The sequence below is a fragment of the Numida meleagris genome, chromosome 13 (genome assembly GCF_002078875.1).
Source record: "Numida meleagris isolate 19003 breed g44 Domestic line chromosome 13, NumMel1.0, whole genome shotgun sequence".
NCBI classification, from domain to species: Eukaryota; Metazoa; Chordata; class Aves; order Galliformes; family Numididae; genus Numida; species Numida meleagris.
Genome location: NC_034421.1, coordinates 12,622,249 through 12,646,435, shown reverse-complemented (window position 1 = coordinate 12,646,435; position 24,187 = coordinate 12,622,249). Strand labels below are relative to the sequence as shown.

Here is a 24,187-nt window from a genome sequence, read left to right as displayed (position 1 = left end):
TCCCATACCAGCCTAGGTGATGGTGAGGGATGCAGTCCTGCTGCGAAGCTGTCCTTGTCCCTGTCCATCCAAGTTTAATTTAACTGAAATAACTCACTTTGCTACAGATGAAGTGCACATCATGTGCCCAATGTTGTTCTAGCAGGCACCCATAATGGTGACCTGCAGAAAGCCAGCAAGCAGTATGATGCTCTGAACACTCCCATGGGTCCAATTTTATTCCTAGCTCAAAGGATGAGCTACTCAGATGTCCCCCAAAACTAACAGTATTGGGAAATAATAAATGCAAATTCCCTGTGCTGAAACAATAGAGAACACTGCTGAGGACTCTGTCTCCTTGGACAGCAAGCATACACTGCATTGACCTGCTTCAAAAGGCTTATAGCAACAAAGGATTTGAAACTTTTATCAAACAACAGGCCTGACTTGGGAAAGGAGACATGCTCCACTCCATGAACACCCAGCCAGGCTCAGCCTGTGCCCGCAGGAGGACCCACTGGAGCCTCAGGACTTTGAACCTGCCTCTGTCTCCCCGTGAGCACACAGAGCCCTGCCCAGGGAGACATAAATAAGCTCTTTATTGTTCTAAAATCAGAAGGGCTCCAAATGCCTTTGTTCCAAGTAAAGGGTGCAGCATTCTCCAAGGGCTGGCTGCTCCAACACCCGCTGTTTTTGGAGGGTACAGCCCTCTAGTCTGGACCAGAATGAGATCTCTGGCTACTTTGGGTCAACAATCCAGAAAGGAAGCAGTTCGTTTTAAATAACTTTGTTTTATCTAATGCTTTATTTAATTATCTATCTACTTTTATTAAATGCCACTAGTTCAGATGAGGTCTGTCCAGAACCAAACCACGCTGAGCTGGGGAGGTTACAGAGAACAATGGCTGGGAGGCTGAATGCCAGATGGGCTGGCAAGAAAGAAATAGCTTGAATTGTTCTGGATGAAGGAATCTTTCCTAGTGACAGCTGTTAGGGAGGATTTCTTGGGGTACCCATCATCAGAACACTGTCCTCTATCCCTGACACGCCGACTGCCGGAAGCTCTGGTGTCTTTGGGAAGAATCAGCACAACACGCCAGATACAGCAGCTCTCTAGAAGCTTCATTTAGCACCTGCTGTCACATTTCTTCCATCTTTTCCTGGAGCTGATGGAGTGGGAGTTAGATGGATTTTGCTCTGTAAGGTTGAGGCGGGTCTTGGTTTTGATGGATTTCACCTTCTCAAGCTGTGGTTTGAGGACCAAGCTGTGCATCTGAACGCACCGGCATCCTAACTGTGCGCCCATTCTGTCTCACCAGTTCTGTCCAGCTATGTTTCTTGGAGTGGGCTCTTCTCCTCCACAGTGAGGCAAAGAAACACAATAAAGCTGCAAGCTCAGCATTCGGAGTTGAATGAAATCTCGGGCAAGAAACTGCACATTTGTCTGCAAGGTCAGAAGCTCGGACCTCTGATGTTCTGAGCTCTTCGCTGTTACTCTGCCCTTCCTCACTCTTTCCTCCCAGCTGAGTTTCTGCCACCTTTTCAGCCTCGTCACAGGGGCACTGGCTTTACTGTAATCTATATATGAAAAAGCTGAAAGGGAAGAATCTCATTGTGGCTTGCAGGTTCCCCTTGGGAAGAATAAACTTCAACTGGACTAAGATGAAATAATTTTTCCAGTGCCATCATCAGAGAGGGGTCTCTAGTCAGCCCCAGGGATCCATGGGTTGGGCTAAACCATTTCTGACAGACCTGATTGGGCCACAGAATTCTGTGTTGGTAAATCTCAGATTTCTTATACAGGCTTGATGTTCAAGTTGCCAGTGTTAGATCAAAAGTCAGTCCTGGAGATGAAATGGAGATGGCAGGCTGGAGAACTCAAGAAAACCAGAGCTTCTGAATCCCTGTGTTTCCCAACTCAATGCATTGCACGGTGCTATGTTCTTACATGACAAATGGTCCCTGCCAGAAACATTTGTGGCAGAGCTTATGGGTAGTTGGATTTCAGCATCTACAGCATCACCTCTGGGCATGCAGCACCCTTCTGGGAAGCTGGGGAATACTGCAATGTGCTGCAGCTTCCTTGATTGTGGAGCAGGACAGGAAAGCTCCCACCAGATGAAGAAGCTAGAACAAGAACATCATAAAATGGTTTACCTGTGCAGGAAAACAAACAAAATAAAGGAATCCCAAGGCTTCAAGCTTGAGGTTGGATTTTTCTGACTTCACCCAGAAGAAAAGGCTGCCTACCACCCTGACCTGGGAACTGATGAATGCCAGAGCCAGGGTAAATACAGTACAACAGCACAGGAAAGACTCTATGTTCTCTGGGCTTTTACCCCTCTTCCTTTGGCACCTTGCCTTCCTTTCCCTTCCTTGTTGCTCCAAGACTTTGCTCAAATCCAAGAGCAAGAAGGAAAAACCACAATAAAAGCAATATGCTCCCACTATGTAATAGGTTCCTGGGAGAGGCACAAAGCAAAGGTCTTGCTAGAAACCTTCACCCACTGCATTCCTGGGCAGAGAGTCATGTCAGAAAACACAGTTTTTCCAAACTTGAAGTGCTTTTAAGTATGGCATATGCAGAACACAGCTATCCACGCACTAAGATCTCCAGCTGCGCAGAGTGGAATCCTACATGACTAACACATGTCTTCTCTGTTTGGAGGCAGCATGGCTGCAGGCAATCTCCTACGAACAACAGTTTATAGCTTCTAGATCTAAATAAGCATGCTGCTATTAAAAGCAATATTAAGTTCTTTCAGAATTTTGCATAATAGCCCCATAACTCATTTGATAGGGAACAGTAAGTTCTCTGACGGACTTCTAAAATGACTTTCTGGAGGTTCTCTACCGCCAGTAGGAAAACATGCCACGCACTCTGCAAGCACATTTTGCAGTATGGACTCTGGCTATGCTGGTTAGATGTGAGACCATAAAGACCTTCACTCAAAGGCTGCAATTTAGTCATTGCTTCATGTTTAAAAGCATGCTAACCTCCAGGTCCAGGCAGCTCACGGAGACTGCTCAGCCACGGGCTGCGTGATATCCTAACCGCTGGCTTTGGAAAGCAACACTTGAAGGAACATTTGCATGGCTCTTTGCTAATTGGCCACATTTAATTCAATAAACTTGCAGTTAGAGGTATTTTAAAACACTAACTTCATAACATTTCACACTGGTGTTGTCAAAACATATTGTCTAATTACCAGCTCCTTTCTTGGCTGATTGATAAGCGAGGGCAGAGCAGCACCTCTCTGAAGTCGATGCCAATTCCGTGTCAGTAATTGGCTGGCAGGAGGTGCCAGAGTGTCTGAACTAAACTTTTATTCCCTGCAGAAAGACTAGAACTAACTTGACTTTGCAGTCCTCCGCTCCCATATAAATATGCACCGAGATGCTTTTTTCCCTGGGACTTGAAATTACAGCACAGAATCTAATGGGAACACCGAATGTTTCACAGAAAAATCCTTGTGAAGTGTATGTATGTACTTTAGAAGGAATATGTAATTCTAAAAGACCGTGCAGATAAGTAGGATAATATATAAATTTATAAGCAGCAGGTGGCCAATTTAAACCTTGTTTTCCCCCTCCTCCCCTTTTAACTGGTTCCCAAAAAGGTCGATAAAATTTAATGCTAAGTAAAACTAATTAGCCTGCAAGGAACTGCTGCTGGAATGACACTTATTCATTTTAACAAAAGAAATGTTTGGCAGATGGAAGTTCGTTAAAGCACAGCTCACTATACATATTTAATGCTCCATACTCCGAGCTTATAACCTGCAGTTCATTGAGGCATTGCCAGTGCACACATCAACAGAAAGCCACTATTATTTTTATCCAAAAGGTAAAGCCGCTGACAAGCTTTGAAGTCAGGGAATATTCACTCAGTAGTTCCCACTGTTCAGTAACAGCAACAACAACAACAACAAAAATAAAGGCCAAGCTTTCAAACTTCCACTCTAACAAAGCAATGCTTACAGTAGAAACGGCATCAAGTGAAAGAAAGAGGCACCCAGCCAGCCTTTTCAAGAGCGGCCACACTGCGAAAGCAACCGTGTGAAAAGAGAGGTGGCTGAGCAAGGATGGCTGGTGAGCGCCCACAGCCAGGGCTTTTATTGTCAGCCCGCTGATCAAAGCACAGGAGACCCTCTTAAATCTAAGGAAAATAATCTAATTTTAAAGAGAAAAAAAACAAAGCCTGGCGTTTTCTTTTTCTTTTTTTTTTTTCTTTTTCTAATCAGATTAAAACAAGGGTGTCTTTCTGCTTGCAAGGCGCTGCTTTGAGCAGGCAGGACGAGAACAGCTGTGTCAAGTTTGAAGGCACTTCTGGAAAAAGCAGATGGAGGCTTTTTTTTTTTTTTTTTCCCCTCCAATTTGTTTTGTGCTGGAGTCCAGCTGTCCAAAGGGGAAAGAAGCACCTCTATTCCCTGCTAAATATTAAATGTCACCTGTAACTTCCCACAGAAAGAAAATAATAAGCAGAGCTGCAGATGGTGCTGCAGAGCCCTAACAGTTATTGTCATCTTCCAAAAGCTGCTGCTTACCTGAAGTAAATGGGGAGACAGCACCAGACAACTGCAAATACTTACGGCTGCACCTCCCTTGCTCCCCTGCCTTGCAGTGCCAGGCAGGCTTTGCAGTGTCCTCGAGAGCAGGTCAGGGCTCCCTTTTGCTGCCCGCTGCAGAAATACTGCTTGGGATTGCTGCATTTCTCCCCAGCTGACCTTGGCTGAGAGCTGCATCAGCCTTCGTGCCCTGCAGCCTCCTCCACCTCCCAGACATCTCCAGCTCCCCCAGAGGCACGGCACCTCCTCGCAAGCAGCCACCCCAGCCAGCCTGCGCTTCCATTCTTGTCCTGGAGAAACAACCGGCCACTGATGGAACGCCAAGAAAAATGCTGAGTTTTGGGCACCCCTGGATGCTGAGTTTGGCAGAAGGCTACCAAACCTTCATCCCCCTCCCACGCCCTTTTCAGCACAATGATTTGCATCCCCAAAATGAGTGCAGTGCTAAGGGAGGTTAAACTGACACTCGAGCACACAGAGCAAAGGCAAGCTAGAGATCTCGCATATTTTGCATATTTACCTCTGCAGAAGGAGATAGAGCTACTTACAGGAATGTGAGGTAGTGGCACACGTCCATTTGCTTTGGCACTTTCCTGCATCTCTCTGCGATGCTGTTTCCGGAGTCTGTACGGCGGGATCCCATCTCTGCCAGAACAAAGCAACAACATGCCCTGCTTTAGTGCCTTGCATGAGCTGGTCTCCATCACGCAACATTCATTAAAGCCTCACCGCCACAGAATGGCAGGTAGGAAACTTCTTATGTTTGAGAGAGGGCAAGGTGCAGTAGGGCACGAGGGATAGTGCTGGGGACTTGGGCAGCATTCACCAGGAGCAGAGCGAGGCAGGACTCCTGGATGGCTGCAGGGCTCCTGCAAGCACTGCCATGGGCAGAGGGCAGAGAGCAGGACCTGGACTGCATCATGGCACCTTTATAGTTGGTTGCTTTCTACAAGAGGTGGTGGCCTCAAGCTGTGCTGGTGAGGTTCAGGATGGGTGTTAGGAAACATTCCTTCTCAGAAAGAGCGGTGATGCACTGGACAGGCTGCCCAGGTTGGTGGGAGATTCACTGTCCATGGAGATGTTCCAGAACTGTGGCGATGTGGCACTGAGGGACGTGGCCAGTGAGCACCTGGTGACCCTGAAGGTCTTTTCCACCTTAATGATTCTGTGATTATTGGGTAAAATAACCTAGTGCTGGCCATAGGGGAGGTTGGAGCCCTGGGCAGCAGCACTCCTGCCCTGCTTGGTTTCATGCCCTTGCTGGAGGAGTGGACAGCTGTGGGCCCTGTGGGGAAGCTGACTGTGGTGGAGGTGAGCCCTGCCCCACGAAGGCCAGCAGCTTGGGGCTAGCTTCCAGCAGCGTGTGCTGAGAGGGCTCCCAGCTGCTGGCGCTGGGTGAAGCACTGCTGGTGGCAAAGCAGCACTGACCAAGCACGGCTTCAGGGTAAAAAAGAACCGCGTTTTTGTTTTCACCATTGAAACCATCATGGGATGAGAGGAATGCAACTGAAGTGGAGCTCTGTTACGAGATAAGGAAATGGCTCACGTCCTAATGAAACGGGGCTACGCTGAGAAAAATCAGCTAGTGCAAAACCAAATGCTACCCTGGAGCGTGGCAATTTGGAATGCTCCTCCTTTAATTTACAGCTTTTGCTTATTCAACGACTGCAACGCCACAGAGCCCGGCATTCAAAATTAAACGCGTTAAAACAAAATAAAACCTCCGATGAACGACGAGCGCTCTTGAGTAGGAAGACAAATGACCAAACAGAAAATGAGCTGGGCTAATTGCAGCCCTGGCTGCCGGTCGCAGGTAATGCAGGAGGAGGAAGAGCACATCTCGGAGCATCACCTCCGCTGTGCCCCGTCAATGACACGCCACCGAGCAGAGCAATTTTCCGGAGCGTTGCTATAACAACGGGCGATGGTGATAGCTTTCATTAGAAAGCTTCATTTTCTTTAATGATGAACCTCCATGTGAGGAATAACTGAGAGTCGTGACGGTTAAGCAGCTCCGAGGCGCCGCTTTTTCCAGAAGGATGGGAACAAAAGGACGGACGAGTTCTACCGGCCGAGCTTCTGCTGTGCCATGACACGAGCCATTGCTGGCCAGAATCAATAAACAACATTTCAGCCACACAACCCCGGGCACGGAGCACAGCTCGCGCCAAGTACAGCCGCACGGACCTTCAGGGAAGAAGAGTGGCATTCTATTGGAAGGTGCAATTTTTCTTTCTTTCTTTCCTTTTTTTTTTTTCTTTTTTTCCCCCTTTTTCTTTCTCTTTTTTTTTTAATTCTCCCCAGCAGCAGTCCCAGCGGAAAGAGCGACTTTTGTTCAGAGCACAGTAGCGAAAGGCTGATAATGGCCTCTAATCTATCCGGCTTCAAACACATGTTCAGCCCTGCTGTGCTGCCTTTGATGTCATTTTAACTAGATTCCCCAATGCCACCTCTGAACTTGGAACATTCCTTCGTTCAATGTACTGTGCCAACTCAACCAGAGGAAGCAAATTCAAAGATAAGCACTTTAATTTTATCCCAACAAAACCTTATTCAATAGATGGGGGAAAAGCAAGGAGAAGCAATACCATACTTTTGTTTTCCTTTTGTCAGGCAGCTTGCTTTGAGATATTTTCAATAGATAGAAAAATAATATATATATATATATTTATATATATAAAAATCAAAACTTTTTTAGAGCACATCTACTTTTAAAAGAAAGCCTTCCCAAGCTGTTTCCACTTGTTTCATCACGTGATTTTCTTTAGCAGCAGAAAGCTCTGCACTAAGATGCAGTGGGGGGAACAAGAGTGTTTCTATAACTTATGCAGTGATCGTGTCATTTGTTTGCTATCCTGGAAATGCAGTGGCTGCCTTTCCTCTCCAAACCAACCTGCAGGAGCCGGATGGGCAGAGGATTTACTGGTGCTCTGCAGTGGGACATTATTAACCAGTGCCTTCCTTGCTGCTCTCCAAGTCCAACCACTGCCTTATCAAGTTGGAAATCATCATTTTGGATCTTTTAATTCAAAAAGCTGCTAAAACAGCAGAACTCTAGGTCATCCTGGATCACTGACCGCAGGAAAGACAGGACACAAATCCACGGAGAAGCTGATGTTTGCTACCAATTACTCTCATCAAAGCACCACTGTCACTGAGGGACCTTTCTCACATCAAAAAAGCACACCAGGAAAACCGCCAAAGGGCGGGCATTGAAAGAACAGCACTTCATCTGCAAGGTGTTCTGAAGGAGTCACCACCGCCCCAAAACGCTGTGCTCCAGGACAGTGCTGTGCTCACTCTGGGGCAGGCTGACCCCAGCGGTGGCAGAGCAGGCAGGAGCCAGGAGCAAGGGCTGCAAGTGAAGCTCCCAGCAAGGTGACCCCAAGAGGATGGAGTGCTGTTAGCTGGCCTTCAACGCTGCGCTCAAGTAGGAGACTTTACCTCTTACTGCCCTAAGCTCTTGCAGAAATAAAGAGAAGAGCCACACTGACCTGAGGCACTTCTGCATCTGAATTGGAACATCACGTGGCAATTTAACGCATTTCAGCTTCTGCCCGTTGACTTCACACCTCGAGGTGCCTTAATGTCCCTTGAGTACCTGTTGTGACAACCCCTCCCACCCAGAGGCTGCGTCCTCCCCTTCGGAAAGATGCTATTCACATGCAGGGCCCTGCCCCTGCCTCTGCCCCAGCTCAGAAGCCCAGACAGCATCACCCAGGTTTTTGCTAGCAGTTTCCCATAGCAGCGCATGCAGCCTGCAGGGAACTCACACTTTCAAAACCCGTTTTGCCGTGATCAGTAGGATACCAAAGCTTGGAAGGGAGCTGCTGACAACCACACTACATCAAAGCATAAGCAATGCACAGCGCGTGGCATGCATTAGCCTTCTCCACTGCCCTGACCTGGCTAGTGGTGGAAGATCACACCCGGGCATCAGGCCATGCTCTCTGTGCACCTGTGTGCTGCCCCACTTTACTGTTAGCACACCAGGGTGCTCCTCAATTATCCCATGTCTGCATCATCGTTGACCAGACGTGTTCTCTTCTGATGTTGGGTCACAGAGGTTTCCACTTGGGATCACACGCCATCCACGCACTGCCTTTGAGCACAAGCTACATTTCTTCATTATTGAGCTTGACTGCTATATGTAAACAGCATACACAGAGAAGAAGCTTGCTCATCATCAAATGAGGCTTTTACTGTCGTTTTCCTTAGAGGAGACCTAAATTCAAAGCACCACGACATGCAAGTCTTGTCAAGCAGCAGGAGTCCCTTCTCTAACTTGAATCTAGTTGTTCTTCATTTCTGCTGCCTTGAGCAATTCTGCAAAAATTCCTTTGAAACTCAGAAGGCAGACAGGTTCAGCAATATTACGTGAAACTGGAACAAAATTTGGTAATGAAGAGCAAGTACTGAATGCGGACAGTCTTTGTAAACCAAAAATCAAGGCCATATGTCCAGAACCCTAATTTGGGGATAAATCTGCATGCATTCAGTTTGAGATGCACAAAGGATCATAGTTATACCCTTATGATTTTCAAGACTTACTTAAAAGGAACCACTGAACTGCACGAGTTATTAGCAGAAGGCGCTACATGTATTGGTGATAATTAAAGTCCCAGAAGCAGCCTATGGTGGGCACAGAAGGGATAAAATGCCTTAAGGAAAAAGGAACAAAGAATAAAGAAAGCACGGGATGGTTAAACAGAAATTATTCTGCCTGTGAGAGAAAGAAATTACAGCTACTGAAGTAAAAGTTAGGAGGGTGAAGAGCTTGGGCATAAATGATCACAACTTAGAGCAGGTATAACTACTAGTGCAACCCCATGAGCCCAACGGAGCAGAGGAAAAGGAAGTGCTAAAAGCTAATTAGTTTTGAAGAGCTCTTACATCTGTCTCTTCTGATAACAAAGTTCCATGACCCCTGCTAGCTTCAGAGTACTCCTCCAAATAAATTAATGAGAAAGAAGAATCACAGAAGTATGTGACAAGACAGCTGTATCTGTATTAAACTGACCCTTTAAATTAGCGGTCCTCTACAGTTTTGTGCCCCAGTGGCACTCTGCCTCCTGTACTACTCTGGCCAAGGTCTGTGTCCTCCATTTTGCAACACGACACAGATAAGGTGTGAGGAGCTGGTGCCAGTGAGGAGAGAATACTAAAAAACTGTTCCTAAACAACTCCATGCCCCCCCCAGAGCTAGCAGCAAGCAGACTTCTGGCTTGCTTAGAGCCACTGCAGCAGATAGAGAAGTCTCCTTATCCACCAGGTCTTTCAGGGCTTGAGGGAATAGGTTCTCTTGTTTGGCATCCTAGTGCTGATCCATTACAGCTGCGGAGGACTCAGGTTTGATTAAGAGCTACAGGGGACCTGGGGAACCTCTGAGGCTGAGACACAGAACAGGGGATAGGAATGTCAGCCAAGCATCCCCATGATGGGAATCCCACCCATCCGAGGTGTTCCTTGCACTGCCTCTCCCTGGGGGCCGGCTTCCCTATGTCACTGCTGCCACTCCACGTGACAGGCAGCTGCCTGTTCAACCTCACATCTGCTGGATCCTGCAGGCAGGTGTCTCAGTGCAGACCCACAGATCTCACACCTGCTGCACGAGCACTGCGAGGGGAGGAGGTCCCTGAGGGCCTCTGCCTGGATAGCTGGGAGCACACACACCAGCACCGCCCAAAGCTGGGTCGGCAGGTTGCTCTGTCAGCAATCCTTAGTGTCAGCAGCCATATTGCAGATTCACTGGCTCACTGTATTAACCAAGGGCAGGTGGGAATTGCTGCATCTTGACGGGCAGCGCCCATTAATGGCATCCATGACACAGGCTGGAAGGTTTCTTGAACGAGGTGTGACAGCTCCTGACATTCAGAGACACTAAACTTGCCTCTTGGAGGACTTTGTGTTTACAGCACTGCCATTAATAAAACAGTCTCCTAATTCTGTAAACCTGTCATCTTTCGCTTGAAGAATCAAAGGCTTTCTGCTCTACAGAAAGACACATCACATTGGAGCTATTAAAAAACAGACCAAACACTGAATGCTTTCCCAGTAATCCTTTTTCTCCATCACAGAGATGCAACAACAGCAAACTCGTAACCCGTTTTTTCTTCCTTTGCAGACCGTACTTAAGGAAGATATCTCACAGGTGAGATGCACTGCTCTGCCACGAGGGTAGTAACTAGAAAAAGCAAAAAAGATTTGGAGGGAGCTTCCCAGTACAAGTTGTGTAAAAGCAGAGCAGTCAGCAGACCTAGCTTAGAACTGGTCAGTGAATAATCCTACTCAAGAGTAATTACGGACTGAACACAGTTTGCAGCAAAAAATCAAGAGCAGAAGTAGAAAGCTCTGTCAATTGTGAATGTCAGCTCAGAGGACCTTGGCAAAGTCAGAAGACAATATATCTCAGACCACTTACTACAAAAGCCATCCAACAACTCCTGTTCTCCAGGTATGTCAACGTGGTCCCCAAGGTAAAGACAACTGCTGAGTTTGGGTATAGGACCAGAGAGGTCTGTTTGTTTTCACTGCATGAGGTGCAGAAGAGTGTTTCTGCCCTTGGTCTCTGGCCTAGCACTCTATGCCTAGGGCACAGATCATGATACAAATCAGTAAGAATTCCCATTCAGCATAAGGAATATCCTGAATTTACAGAAGCAATTCTCTCATTGACAACCATCAAGTCAAGAGCCAGACTAGTACCCAGTCCACATTCTGTACTGTTGTTAGAAGGTAATCTACTGAAAGGACAGAATGCAAAATAGTGCCTATAGAAAGGTCATCAGCCAAAACCTGCCCATCACCCAGAGGAGCAGCAAAAAGGCACAGTGAGTCCTGTGAAGCTGATGCCCTTCAGGGAGTCAAAAGTCTCTCACTGGCAGCACAGAGGTGAATGCCTTCACTCTCAAAACTCCAGTTTTGTGATGAGTCTCTCAGGCTAACTTACAGTTGCTGGCTCCCCAGAGACAGAACTATCAGGATTTTCAGGTAGTTGGGACACAGATGTGAAAATTTTGGCAATTTCTTTACAAAAGGGAATGGCAGATGCTGCTTTATTCACACAGCATATGGCAAGTGCATTGTCCTGAGTCTCTGCATCACTAGACTTTTGCAGGTGGATAATGTAATACAGATGGCCTGGATTCCTCTGTACTTTTATGAATTTTTGTGCTGTATGTCTCGCAGTTAGATGACAACACCTTGCAGCTCTCCAGACAGCTTAGTTTTAAATCTGTGGCAGAGAAAGCAGGCTCTTATAGGCATGTAAGGCCTAACTATGATGTGGGGATTCATCAGTTTCAGTTTTTAAACATTTCTGAACCATCAAAGCCACACAGTGATCATTTCAGTTGTGAAGTACCTAACTGAGGACGAACTACCTGAGAATAAATGCTAATGCACCAGCCTTTACCATCTTGCCACGATATGCACAGGTGGATAGCTTCCAAATCTGTGGTAACAAACCAACAGGTACCAAAGTACTTCGTGGACTGGTGTTATAAAGAAAAAGATCCTACCCGACCTCCAAGACCCATTCTGTCACCTCAACACAAGCACGCAGCAAATCCAGCATGTCCAGCACAGCCCTGCTGGCACGTGCTTGCAAAGGGGATAGAAGGTCAGCAGGATCCTCTGCCAGCTCTGGATGAACAGCTTCCCAGATACGAGTTCTCTTCTTTTTGGGTACACTTTTACTGGCATTCTGTAGCCCAGCTACAGAGTCTCAGTCAAATCACCTGTCTTAAAAAGCTGCTCAATCTACTTACTCTTTCTATTACATGGACTTAAAGAAATAATTTGATACTTCCTTGCTGTGCGGTCACTATTACAATGTGCTGTGGAGGGAAAGCTGCTTCTAGGCATGAGCAAGGCACAAAGCTGCTAAGGCAGCACTGTAATTGTGCAGTGAGGAACCCGGATGTGAGCCCAAGGTCCCATCAGTTGAAGGCACTGTCCTAAACCCAGGTTTGCCCTGTGATTCATTATACAAGATGAGGGTAACCGAACACAGAGGTACAACTGAAATGAAGTTCTGCCTTAGCTTTGGATAAGAAGGATGAGGACTTTCCTGAGCTGTATTCCAGCAAAACTCACTGGAATTCTTAATGCATCTTCCTCCCCCCCCCCCCCCCCACCAAGTAATCAGCCACCCAAGTACTGTGCTTTTCAGGATCAAGTGGGAACTTCCAGAAGATAAAAGACATGAAAAAGAGCAGTCTTGATGGGGTTGCCATCTGATTCATCCTAACAAGGAGGAACCCGAAGAGGAACTCAAAGAGAGCTCACATCTATTTGCACTTGGCAAGAAACACTGTCAGAACTCCTACCTCATTTGTTTTAGCTCACTTAAATCATTTGAAGTTGCAAATGTTCCCAAGAACAGCCAGGCTGTGAAGCCAGCACGGTGACAAAACTACTCCACTTGAAAGAAAGCTACAATGATCATGACCTTGGTGTAGTCAGATATTCTGCCCAACACCACCTGTTGCAATGTCAGACTAACACAAAAACAGCACCAGCCCTAAAAAAAACAAACACTGTTCTCCCATTTATTGTCACATCAGATTGAAGTTACTTACATGCTGCTGTCTGTCAGCGACATTGTATCTGCATCACTGGACATGCTCTGCTGCTCGCTGTCGTTGGCACTGGTGGCTGGTGCCATGGCATATCCCGTGTTGACATAGTAAGGGTTAACAGGTTCTCTCCATGACCCATGCCTGGAAGAAAAACGAAAGTGTCAAATTAAAAGGACACAACCTTGACCCTACTCTGCTGGGTTCTCTGCATCAGTGCGCGGAAGGGCTCTCTCTTACAGCCCCAGCATTGGTGACACACTACAGAGTAAGCTGTGCTGTCATATTAAGTTGCATTGATAAAACCATGAACAATATGACTCATAGCTGGAAGCAAAAGGGAATTCATGAACTAAGGAAGATGATACTTCTAGAGCTGAAGAGAGAGAGGGAACAAGACTACATGGCAGAAGTCCAATTCACATCAGGATTTATTGCATCCATTGGATAACTGCTTAGCATTGACATTTTATGAGCATGGCAGGACATCTAAAAGCAATATCTAAATTATGAGACATTATCTTTCTTAGTAAAAGTAGGATTCTTTCTACTCTTCCAAGGTAAGCATGACTCACTGATTTAATGTTTGCTTTCACATCCTTCCTTACTTCACTCTAACATGTTTGCCAAGGCAGGGAATTAAAGTCAGAAACAGCAGTTGCTTGCAAAGTGGAACCTGCAGCCAACCTCAAATGTCACACTGAGGTACATCAAACACTTGCAAATTCCACCAGCAAGGACTGCCTAATAGCACTGGCTTTTCCAGTGGACAATCTGTCCATGAATCTACAGAGGCTACTTTGTACACAGCACCAGGCCTTGTCCCGCAGGCAGGTTATTCAAGTACATCTGCAAACAAGCCAACTTCCTTAAACAAAATGGCTGGGTGAGAGACTATCTGCACGAGCTACCTCGAGGAGTGAGTTCCTTCCTTGGAAGGAGACCTGCACTCATGGTGAAGAAACCTGTGAAACAACAAAGCAGATGGCTCCTTCGCATTAACTGCCCCTGGCAAAGGAAAGCTGCAGCTACCAACCTGCCTCCAACTCCAGCACACACCAGATCAGCCACGTCACACAGCGACTTTTTGTCGCTCCAAGTCACTTTGCAATTTGCCAGAAAGAGGAACAAGCTGAAACGTTCATACAGGCACAGCAGCAGCATCATTCAATCCCCCACTCGCCCTGCCCACACCTCCGCATGAAGAGCAGACATCCTGAAGTCTACGAATACTGGAGTTTTTCAGGCTGTTACCAGAAAATCAGAGTAGCATTTTATTTCACATCACCACGTTCAGCATGATCTGTCATTAGAGACTCAGCAACATAATGGACCTTGAGCAAAGCCTTCCAGGGAGCACACACCACGCGGCTCGTGCTTCCCAGTTCTGCAGTGAAAAGCTTTTCCGGCTGTGCTGCAGCGGTCAAAGTCCTACAGGCAAAACCAAAGTCACTGCCCTGATGAGTTTACCTTCAGATAAGACCAAAAAACCCCCAAACCAAACCGTGAGAAACACACAGATGGAAGGACTGGAGGTGAGGAAGACACCAGCAAAGGGACAGGTTGGCAGTTTTGGCATATTTTTATGAGTAGGAGCATACAATAACCATCACTTGGATATTGATCATCACCTGATCTCATTCCACTGGCCACTAAATGAGCTGAGACTTGCAGACAACTCATCTGAGGTAGAGGTTTTCAGCATGATTTATGAGCACTACGGTATTCGGAGTACACGGATGGAAGCATTACCAAAGCGTTTTAAATCTGAGTCAGACAGGGCCATAGCATTCAGCTAGCACACTGCTAGCGTGAATAGTTTCTATTCACCCTGCCCTTTCGCCCCCAGAAACAGAACCAAACAATTTTCCTTGTAATGTGAGGGGTCACAGACACTAGCATGTTCATAGGTCACGAAAAAATTTCTATTGTTTCAGGCCCATTATCATGTCAGTTAGAAGCTATTTCACCCCCGTTCTCACAAAGAGAAAACCAACATTTTGCTTGCCACAAAACAACAAAAACTCCAAGCTACTTCTCCTTAGATGATGAAGCTCAGCATAGAAGCAGGGTGGTGTAAAGAGCGTCCACATCTGAGTCACTTGAGGTTTATCACTACTGTTTGAGGCGCAGGGAGACCTGTGAGGTTCTGGCACTCTGCTGCAGCACAGAGCAGGCTGCGTTCGAACGCTTACCAGCGCCCTGGCATGGTGAGTCACCGCGGACTTTTTCTAGCACACAAACTTTCTGACTGTCACTTCAAATGTGCGCCGATGCAACCTTATTTCTATATCCAGCAGGTTTCTAGGGCAAATATTTAAGGCTGGAAGTAATTTGAACAAGTTCACCCTAAGAAGCAAAATATAATAAGTGAAAACCTTCCACCACCCATTCACCAGCTCTCCCCTTGCATAATGGTCAGTTCTGAATACTAAAGGAGCGCTGCGCTGTGTAACCCTCCTGTCAAATCTGATATGACAGTTGCATGATGGAGGCAGATAAAACCTCTTAAATTGAGGTGAGAATGATGGATAGGTCAGGCCTTCCCTGCGGGCAGAGAGAAGGATGCTTTTTGGATAACCCAATTAAAATAGAACACCAACTTCTAGTGGACCTTTTGTCAGGCCTCTCTGGAAGCGGCATGGATTATTCTAGCAGCATATTAAGAAAGCACTGTGATACACAGAATAAAATACACAGATCCATCAATTTCTCCTTTGTATCTGCTGATCACTTAAAAGGGAAGGAACACACCTCCTATTACCCCAGAGCAGCCCTGCTGATAAGGCAATGCTTCTACACATTGGGATGTACGAGGTAAACAAAACCCTGTGGGGTTTTTCATCGCCATAACCTCTACCTTCACTTTTGGGAAATGGCAGAATTTGAATCTGCAGCTTTCAGCGCACTCTGCATGGGAAAAAAGTTCAGCTCCTGCTTTCTGGAGCTCTTCTGGTGTTTCTGCCTGGTAGAAGTTGCAATCCACGATCACAGCCCTACCGTGGTGCTCAGCTCTGTGCCCATGCCATTTGTCCCGGCCAGACGCACCAGCAAGGTGCTGGGGCTGCACAGTCCGTGCTGGGAGCCCCACTCTGCTGCTGCAGGCAGCTCAGAGCTCCCACCTCCTGTCCTGGAAGGGCAGCCTGAGTCTGCATGTCGCTCTTGAGCACCCTCCCCAGGAGCAGCCAAAGGCACGGGGATGCTGCCAGGTCTTCTGGAACTGCTTTGCTGAGGGGTACCCCAAAGAGCCATGTCCCCTCACAAACATGTCCCAGGCACTCAGGGGACAAACATTCAATCCCACTGCTAATAACACTCACTGAGGGAACTGAGGTGTACAGCCTAGAGAAAAGGAGGTCAATCACTTCTCTCTACAACTACGTCAAAAAAGAAGCTGTAGTGAGGTGGAAGTTGATCTCTCCTCTGAAGCAATAAGCAACAGGACAAAAGGAAACTGCCTCACGTTGCTTCATGGGATGTTTAGATTGGATATTAGGAAAAAACTCTTCGCTGAGAGGGTTGTGAAGCCTTGGAACAGGCTGCCCAGGGAAGCAGTTGAGTCACCATTCCTGGAGGTGTTTAAAAGACATGTAGATGTGGTGCTCAGGGACACGGTTTAGAGGTAGACGGTTGGACGTGGTGATCCTAGAGGACTTTTCCAGCCTATCAATATATAGCTCCCTTTGCTCGCAGCCTCTCACCTTCCTGCAGGCCAGAGTCCTGGGGTGCAGCAGAGCAGACGGGCGCACGCACAGGAGCGGGCCCAGTGCCTCTGAGCCTCCTCCCTCCGCTTCTCACCGGGAAACAACCAGCGGTGCAGCTGAGAGACTGGTTCTGTTGTGGGGGAGAGGGAAGGCTGCCCTCCCTCCCCTCCAGCAGCACAAAGCGTTTTAAGAGTTATTGGGTAGGAGTCTGAGAGGGCTGGAGGAATTCAGGAGGTAACAGCGAGCAGATGGGTGCCTGATGGCGCTCCGCCAGTCAGCAGCCAGGACGCAGAGGCTCTGCTGCAGCACCGTGCAGGACTATGCTTCTTCCACCGAGAACGCAGGGAAGAGTTTGGTCACAAGTGTTGTATTTAGCTAAAATTACACACTTAAGCATGTATACAACAGGGATTACTTCCATTTTAGCTCTGCCTCTAATACATCAATGCAAATGTAAACCTTCGGTAAGCGTAAGTACATGGAAAGGGTATAAGATTTCAAAGCAATCATAACAGGTTACATTACTTTTGAGGAATCCATCTGTATTCAATCCTTCTCTTAATGTTCCCTCTCCCTGACAACTCTCTTCAGCTGGCTCATATCACTATTTGAATGTTTTGTGCTGTGCCTCTGAAGAACGCTTTCAACATCTATTAGCAGGGAAACATTAAAGGAACATGGAGTCTAACAAAAAACTGGTCACTTCTGATCTGGGAGGGGAGGCTGCTTTAAAAGGGATTCAGACACACTCGGAGCGTTTTGAAATGTCAGCTAAAAACTTCACATACCAAGCTCTATGTGCTGATAAGGGCAATAAAAGGAAAGGTGAGCATTTAAAGTTAGACTTCACAAAAATTCCTGCAGACTTCTGAATTCATTTTAGACCAGAAGTGCAATGAACTTTTTTGAAATTAACATGTAACATTTCACACGTTGCAGAAAAAAAGCTTTTCTCCTCTGCAGCTCTCAGTTGTTCAGCCTTCAAAGCAATCACATGAGGAACGTTTCTAACAGAGATCAGAGCGACCCAAGTAAGTCAACCTGACCGCTGCCTTTTCTTTTCATACAGCTCTCCACCGATCACTGTCAATTCCATTGCTACTGACAGGGGCCCAAACTTTTAGAAACGAGTAAGCATCTCCCTAAGGCTTCCTTCTCTCTGTTCTGAGTTTATTTTGCGTATCCCTTTATTTTGCAGAATCACAGAATGGTTTGGGTTGGAAGGGACCTTTCAAGACCGTCCAGTCCACGCCTCTGCCACGGGCAGGGACATCTCCTAGAAGATCAGGCTGCCCAAAACCCTGACTTTGAACACTTCCAATCCTGCTCCTCAAACCAAGAGCAGCACACAGCATGACCCCGAGCACCATCAAGGTTTCAGAGCTTCCACGGAAGTGAGAAGAGAGGTCGGGGTGAGAAGACCAAAGACGCAGGCTACCTGGAGCTCCCATTGCATCGTGAATCTCTTAGAACCATTTATTCCCGTCCAGCTTTGGATTCCCAGTCTCCTTCACACAACTTCAAGCTCACAGCTATTTCAGTTTAATTCAAAGATGCAAAAGTGCTCGATTTATGCCAAATATGTTGCTCTTTGTGTGAAAAATGCAGGTCTGGCATGCTCTGGGAAAGAACTGCATCACCATCAGCATCCACAGTGGGAGAAGGACTCATACATCCTGTCTGCAAAGCCAAATCCACACAACGCAGTTCTCAACAAGGATATTCTTAACCCCATGCCACATCCTGAACCTTTAGTCATCAAAGGTTGGGGGATCTCTTTTTTTTCAATAGGGGAGAAATCCCATTTTCTAGACAGCTTGAGCAACGAGGCAGCTGATGATCACCCAAACTTCATGAGCTGCCTTGGAAAGCTCTGTGCCGCAGGAGAGGGGACACATCCCAGGGAAGCACATCCTAGAAAGCAGGCTCTGCAGAAGCTCAGGATCCCTCATCACAGCAACGGGCAGCTCACTGCAGATGAAGCAGCTCTAATACTCTCCCTTGCACAGCCACGAGGAGCCTTGTGGCAGGACACAGCTCCAACTTTTCTCTCCTGGTGGCTGTTTCAGTTGAGGGCTGATGCCACTAAAGCAGGGCCCAGAGACCACAGACCCATGCTGCAGTTCAGTGAGACCCAGTCACCAAATCTCTGTTCCCACCCTGCTCCCTTCCTACATTTACCTCTACCAACAAGCGGGTAACTGTCATATCCTTCATGCAGTGCCACATTTCATTATCAAAGCCAGTCAATCAAATTAAAAGGTGAGCACGTTAGCTTATGATGCATGAGCTGAAGCAAACAACCTCAGCATATTGAAATAGCACGTGCCATTGAACAGTACAACAACCCTGAGTGGCAGGGTCACCTTTAAACAAGAGATTAGAAAGGTATCTACAGAGAAGTCTGATTTGCAACAGTTACACTGCTGTTCCACCTCAAGTTTCAGCTTCCAACCTATGGTACCATCAACCACCACCAAACATTGCACCGTACTGGGTATGAAACTATCAGAAATGCCCCACAGCATTCACAGTATTCTGCAGTAAATCATCACTTGTGTGTTTTGAAGCTAAGAACAAAATGCCTGTGAAGATGTAATGCTAAAACCTTTACTCCTGACAGGATTTAAACTGCTCCAAAGACACAAAGCTAGTCAGGAGGTTAAAATTGGGGATTTATCTGATAATTTGATTGCAAATCCTCAGGGTTCCTCCACTTAAAACTCTTCCCAATTACCATGGGCACTCAGATACTGCTGTGTATTTGAACTTTGCCACTGCCAATGTCAAGCTAATCACATGTGTTCTAAGCAAGGGCAGCTTCTTCAAAGATCACATCAATTCTGGACAAGTTAATCTGTTCTTTGAGGTCTCCAGATGGCTCTCACCAAGAAAGTTCCCTTCTAGCTCCGCAGCCTGCGAGCGCAACAGCCCAAGCGCTCTGTAGAGCATTACAAAGAAACCAGATCAAAGTTCTGCCTTATAAAAAAGAAAAAAAAAAAAAGAAATCTGAAGTTTGAAAAGCAACAGCAGCCTGTCACTTGTAGGCTTAAAGATAACTCCTGCATGCTCCAGCTATCAGGGAATTTACGATTACAGTCTGGCTTTTAAAAGCCGATGAAAAAAAATGACGCTCTTTAGCACTCCTTGCCTTTGCAAACCTGAATCTTCTTCCGCGCTTATTCATCCTCCCACGCTGGAGGAAGAAGGGAAATAAATAAAAACTTAACTAAAAGTTCAGATAAGAGCTCTTCTCTTTCTTTCTAAGGCATTCAATTCCATTTCAGGAGGACACTGGGATTATTTTATGGGGACCTTCAGTAATTATTGCTTGGTATTAAAGCGCAACTACAAAACCTAAACCCAAGATCTAACCATCTGAGTTTCCAATTCCTAACTGCTTTGCATCTACCAAGGACACACTGCTTCCAAGGACTGTGGTACAGAAGCTGCATTCACTGCAATTAAATAATTTAGATCACAGGATACAGCAGAGTAAGCTAGAAAAATGATTTTGTGAGAATTTAGGAAGAGCTGAAATAAAGGAAATAATTTAATTGGCTAGCAGGCAAATGAAGACTGAACAGGCTACGCAGTTTGGCTGTACTGCCCTACCACCATCCTGATCTTTCTAAGAAAGTCTTTCAGACAATAGGGTGCAACTACAGTGCTCCATGGAAACTGGATAAACTTTCCTCTCGATCTCAACTGACCATACTTCTGCAAAGAGCCGTCCCGGCTCCATCCCAACAGAGGCATGCCTACGCAGCCACCCGAGGGAACTCTATGTATCGTTTACTAGTGATAGATGTAAAATCAAAATTGTAAAAATCTGTTTTTGCTGCACGATAAGGTCAAATCATTCCTAGCAACAATGCATATCTTCCCTAGGAGATGACCAAAGAGCTCATTTACTTAATAGCTCAATGCACAAGGAATGAATTAAAAAATAAATAAATACAGGCAACACAATGTCTGCATATCAATTAAGAAGCTGCTTGGATCTTCCAGGAACAAAGCAAAAGCAGCAGAACATTTTGTTCTGCTATCTAACAGTAACAGGTATCATTTCAACATATTAGTCCAAATTTACACCACAGTGTAGCTTTTTTAAGAAAATGCCAACATTACTAGTACGAATCCCTATCCAATATGAGAGATTGTCATTACACAGGGAAATTTTTTATCAAGTATTCTGGGTATCTGCCTGTAATAACTGTGGTTTGCCAAGGGCCTTGCTGCTGTGGAGCAGCCCGGCAGAGTGCGTGGGGTCCCTGCACTCCCCACCTGCTGCCGAGCCCACAGATGTGCTCCCCAGAGAAACCCCTCTGCTCAGCTACGGGGTCTCTGCGTGGGACCCTGTGCCTTTGCCCCCTGGTTCTTTTTCCCTGGGCACGCAGGCTGGGAGCTGTACAGGGGTCACACAGGGAGGGTCTCTTCCCAGCAGGGGGTCTGCTGTGGGAGGAAGCAGCCGAGTGTGTTTCCCACCCCACAGCACCCCATGCCTGCTCCGCAGGCTGGGCCAGGGCCTAGGTGCAGCAAATGGCTTCCAAATGCCTGCCTCGGAGGGAACTGGGGAGCGTGGGGCTCTACCCGGCCCTGCTCATAACCTAAAGAAGGCAGCGGCTCCGCTTAGAAACACCACCGCCTGCAAGCTATCAAATTAATCCCGGGATTTCAACAGCTTTTCTACATTATTTTTCATCTCAACCAAACCACAAATTTACTTAATGACTAAACCAGGCAAGCAAGCACTTTGTTTTCCAGGCAGCGGGGACCTTTCTGACCGGCTCCTGATATTCAGAGCACACATCTACCTAGCATCACGGGAGGGACGGGGCCGTCCGTGGAGCACGTGTGGCACTCCTAGGGCTCCCACAGCCAGCGGCACTGCGTCGGGACTGCAGCGCTTGGAGACGCGCTAGGCCGCCAGTCAGGGCCGCCCTGGTCGAGCCAGGGCCAGGCAGGAGGAATACAATAAGAACACTGTGTTCCAGGAATTATTGAATAAAGAAGAGAGCATGCTTTTGGCCAGCAGGATTCAGCGCTATAATTCTGTCTGCCGCTTTTCTTCCCCGTCTGAAGCAACATTGTTTGTCCACGCTTCTCTGAAATGGAAAGTATTTCCTCTTCTCGACTCGTTCCAAAGAAAGATCTGAGGAGGCCTGGTAGAACCAGGCGTAACTGGGGATTCTCCAGCGCCTCGGCTGCTCCTTGCCAGCACTTCTGCTCAACAAGAAAGGACTTACAAGATAAATTATGAGCAGATTTCTCTGCAGGCTCAGAAACTTAAGACCAGAGCCTGCAGGATGAGTAAGTTTTTGGATGGGAACAAAACATCCAGCTTGGCTAAAGACTTCAGTGCGTTTCCTCTCCTTCCTCCACACTTACAGAGCCTCTTGTGCACTTGAGAACAGGGGATGGGGCAGCTCTGTGCCCACAGGTGCATGGGCCACACTGGGGAACCGAAGCCTATGGAACCAAAGGGCACACTGGACAGTCCTGGCTCTGTGCCTCCTTACACCGCTGAAGCTTTCTGGGAGGGAATAAAAACCAGAAAAGCAATCTGCAGTCCAGATTGCTTCCAGGGATGAATTTCCTGATACTCAAATCAAAGCAGTGGTGTTGCTGATGGCTGAAATGAAAGGGGAGGATATGCAGCTCAAGTGGGTTCCATTTGATACGAGTTGTAATGCTGACGTTAAGCTTCTTCCTTGCATCACTGGGCCACTTAACATAGGCTGAGCCAGACAGCCACAGACTTACTGGCCCCATTTAATCCTCATTGAAAATATCAAATGAAACTACAATCATTACTGATTTATTGCCAACAAGCTTGGTATTTTAGTGAAATTACAAATTTTGGTGGCAGAAGAAACAGAGTGATGTAATATTTTGAACAGCTGAGGCCCTTCAAAACACTCTAGGTTTGTTCCCAAAGAACTCTGATGAAGACCTAACGATGAGGTGGACAGGACTACTGAGGGACTCCTAGTATTAACACTGCACACAAAAACCCCTTTCTTTCACTGAATCAGGCCTGCCATGCCAACATGAAGCAAAGATGTCTGCCTCCAAGCACCGTCACTCACTGGTGTCCTAACTCCCACAAAAAAGAACCAAGCAGTCCCCTGTGAACCTTTGGGGTGACCAACGTCCAGACCCAGCTGGTAACAAAACCAGAAACCTGGAGGGCTGGCGAGGCCTGGCGGAGATAAAGCTGAGAGCTGGAATTTTGTGGCTCTCCTAGAGGGGAGACTCAGCTGATTTGAAACATCCTAATCTTCCCTCTCCATGTATACTACGGGTCAAGAAGTGGGATCAGATATTGGCAGCACATGATAAAAACTACTCACTAGAGCAAAAGGACCTGCACAAAGACATTTCATACCTTCACATTAAAAGGTCCTGCAAGGGCTTCTTTAACTTCAGTTCAGTATGGAGAACACATTTAAGTTTAAAGCCAAGAGACCATTGGATCCGAGCAGGATGGGTCCCTCAGAGCAGACTTCTGTCTCAATCTCGTACTTTATAATGAGCAGCAGTCCACAGGCACCAGCTGACTGTCACCGAGACAGGAAAGTGGGTCTCAGAAGTGCAGCACCATGGAACAGCTTCCCCAGCAGCTCTCTGGAGGCTCACAAACTCCACAAAGGTGGTTGTTAAAGGATCCTTGTTGGATCACATCAACAAATGGCAAGCTGTATCAACAGTGAAATACTGGCAAGCTGCAAAACATTTTTAACCTCCTCTGTCATTTACTGCTTGACTCTGAAGAGACGTCAGCATCACAGTAAGCATATAAATCATAACTCAGCCTTCTGGTCTCCATCAGGAGCTGGCAATCTGATGTTCCTTCCTCTGCTCAGACCAACCTTACATGCGTAATGTGGTGGTTGAGGCAAGGCCAGGGTGGACTCAAGGTTACCACCCATCTGACAGTGGCCATCAGGGAGTGACAGCAGAGATGGGCCCCCAGAGAACTGTACAGTAAAAACCAGAAGGAACAAAACACATAGAAACTGGGTCTGAGGGAGACAGAAACCATTAAAAAGGACCTTTCCTACACGTACTTTTTAATTTTTGTTTTTAAAGAGTTTAGCAGATTGACAGCAAATAATTTACTACTGTACCCTGGGAAATAGGCATACAGCTGTTAGTGAGTCTTCCTTTTAAGTAAGGACTTAAGTAATTCTTTTTCAGATGGTGCAGAATTCAGTCCCAGCCATAACTTTGGGATGGTCCCCTAACCTTGTATCTCCAGCAGGACCTGGAAGCCAAATCATCCATCGCTGCTTCGAGATCACAGGAGGTCACATTTTAAAATGATTAATGAAATCGGAGGATTCGGTTTCTA

General features: G+C 46.7%; 1 protein-coding gene across 2 annotated transcripts in view; it reads right to left on the bottom strand.

Moving 5' to 3' along the window:
* The window catches only part of AXIN1 (axin 1), a 71,903-nt gene that overhangs the window by 20,511 nt on the left and 27,205 nt on the right, over positions 1–24,187 (bottom strand). For both annotated transcript variants that reach the window (XM_021411180.1, XM_021411179.1), the window contains exons 2-3: positions 13,130–13,270; positions 5,096–5,192 (exon numbers count right to left, since the gene is read on the bottom strand). In XM_021411180.1, coding sequence (XP_021266855.1) covers positions 5,096–5,192; positions 13,130–13,270 — 238 coding nt within the window. The remainder of the gene's footprint in view (positions 1–5,095; positions 5,193–13,129; positions 13,271–24,187) is intronic.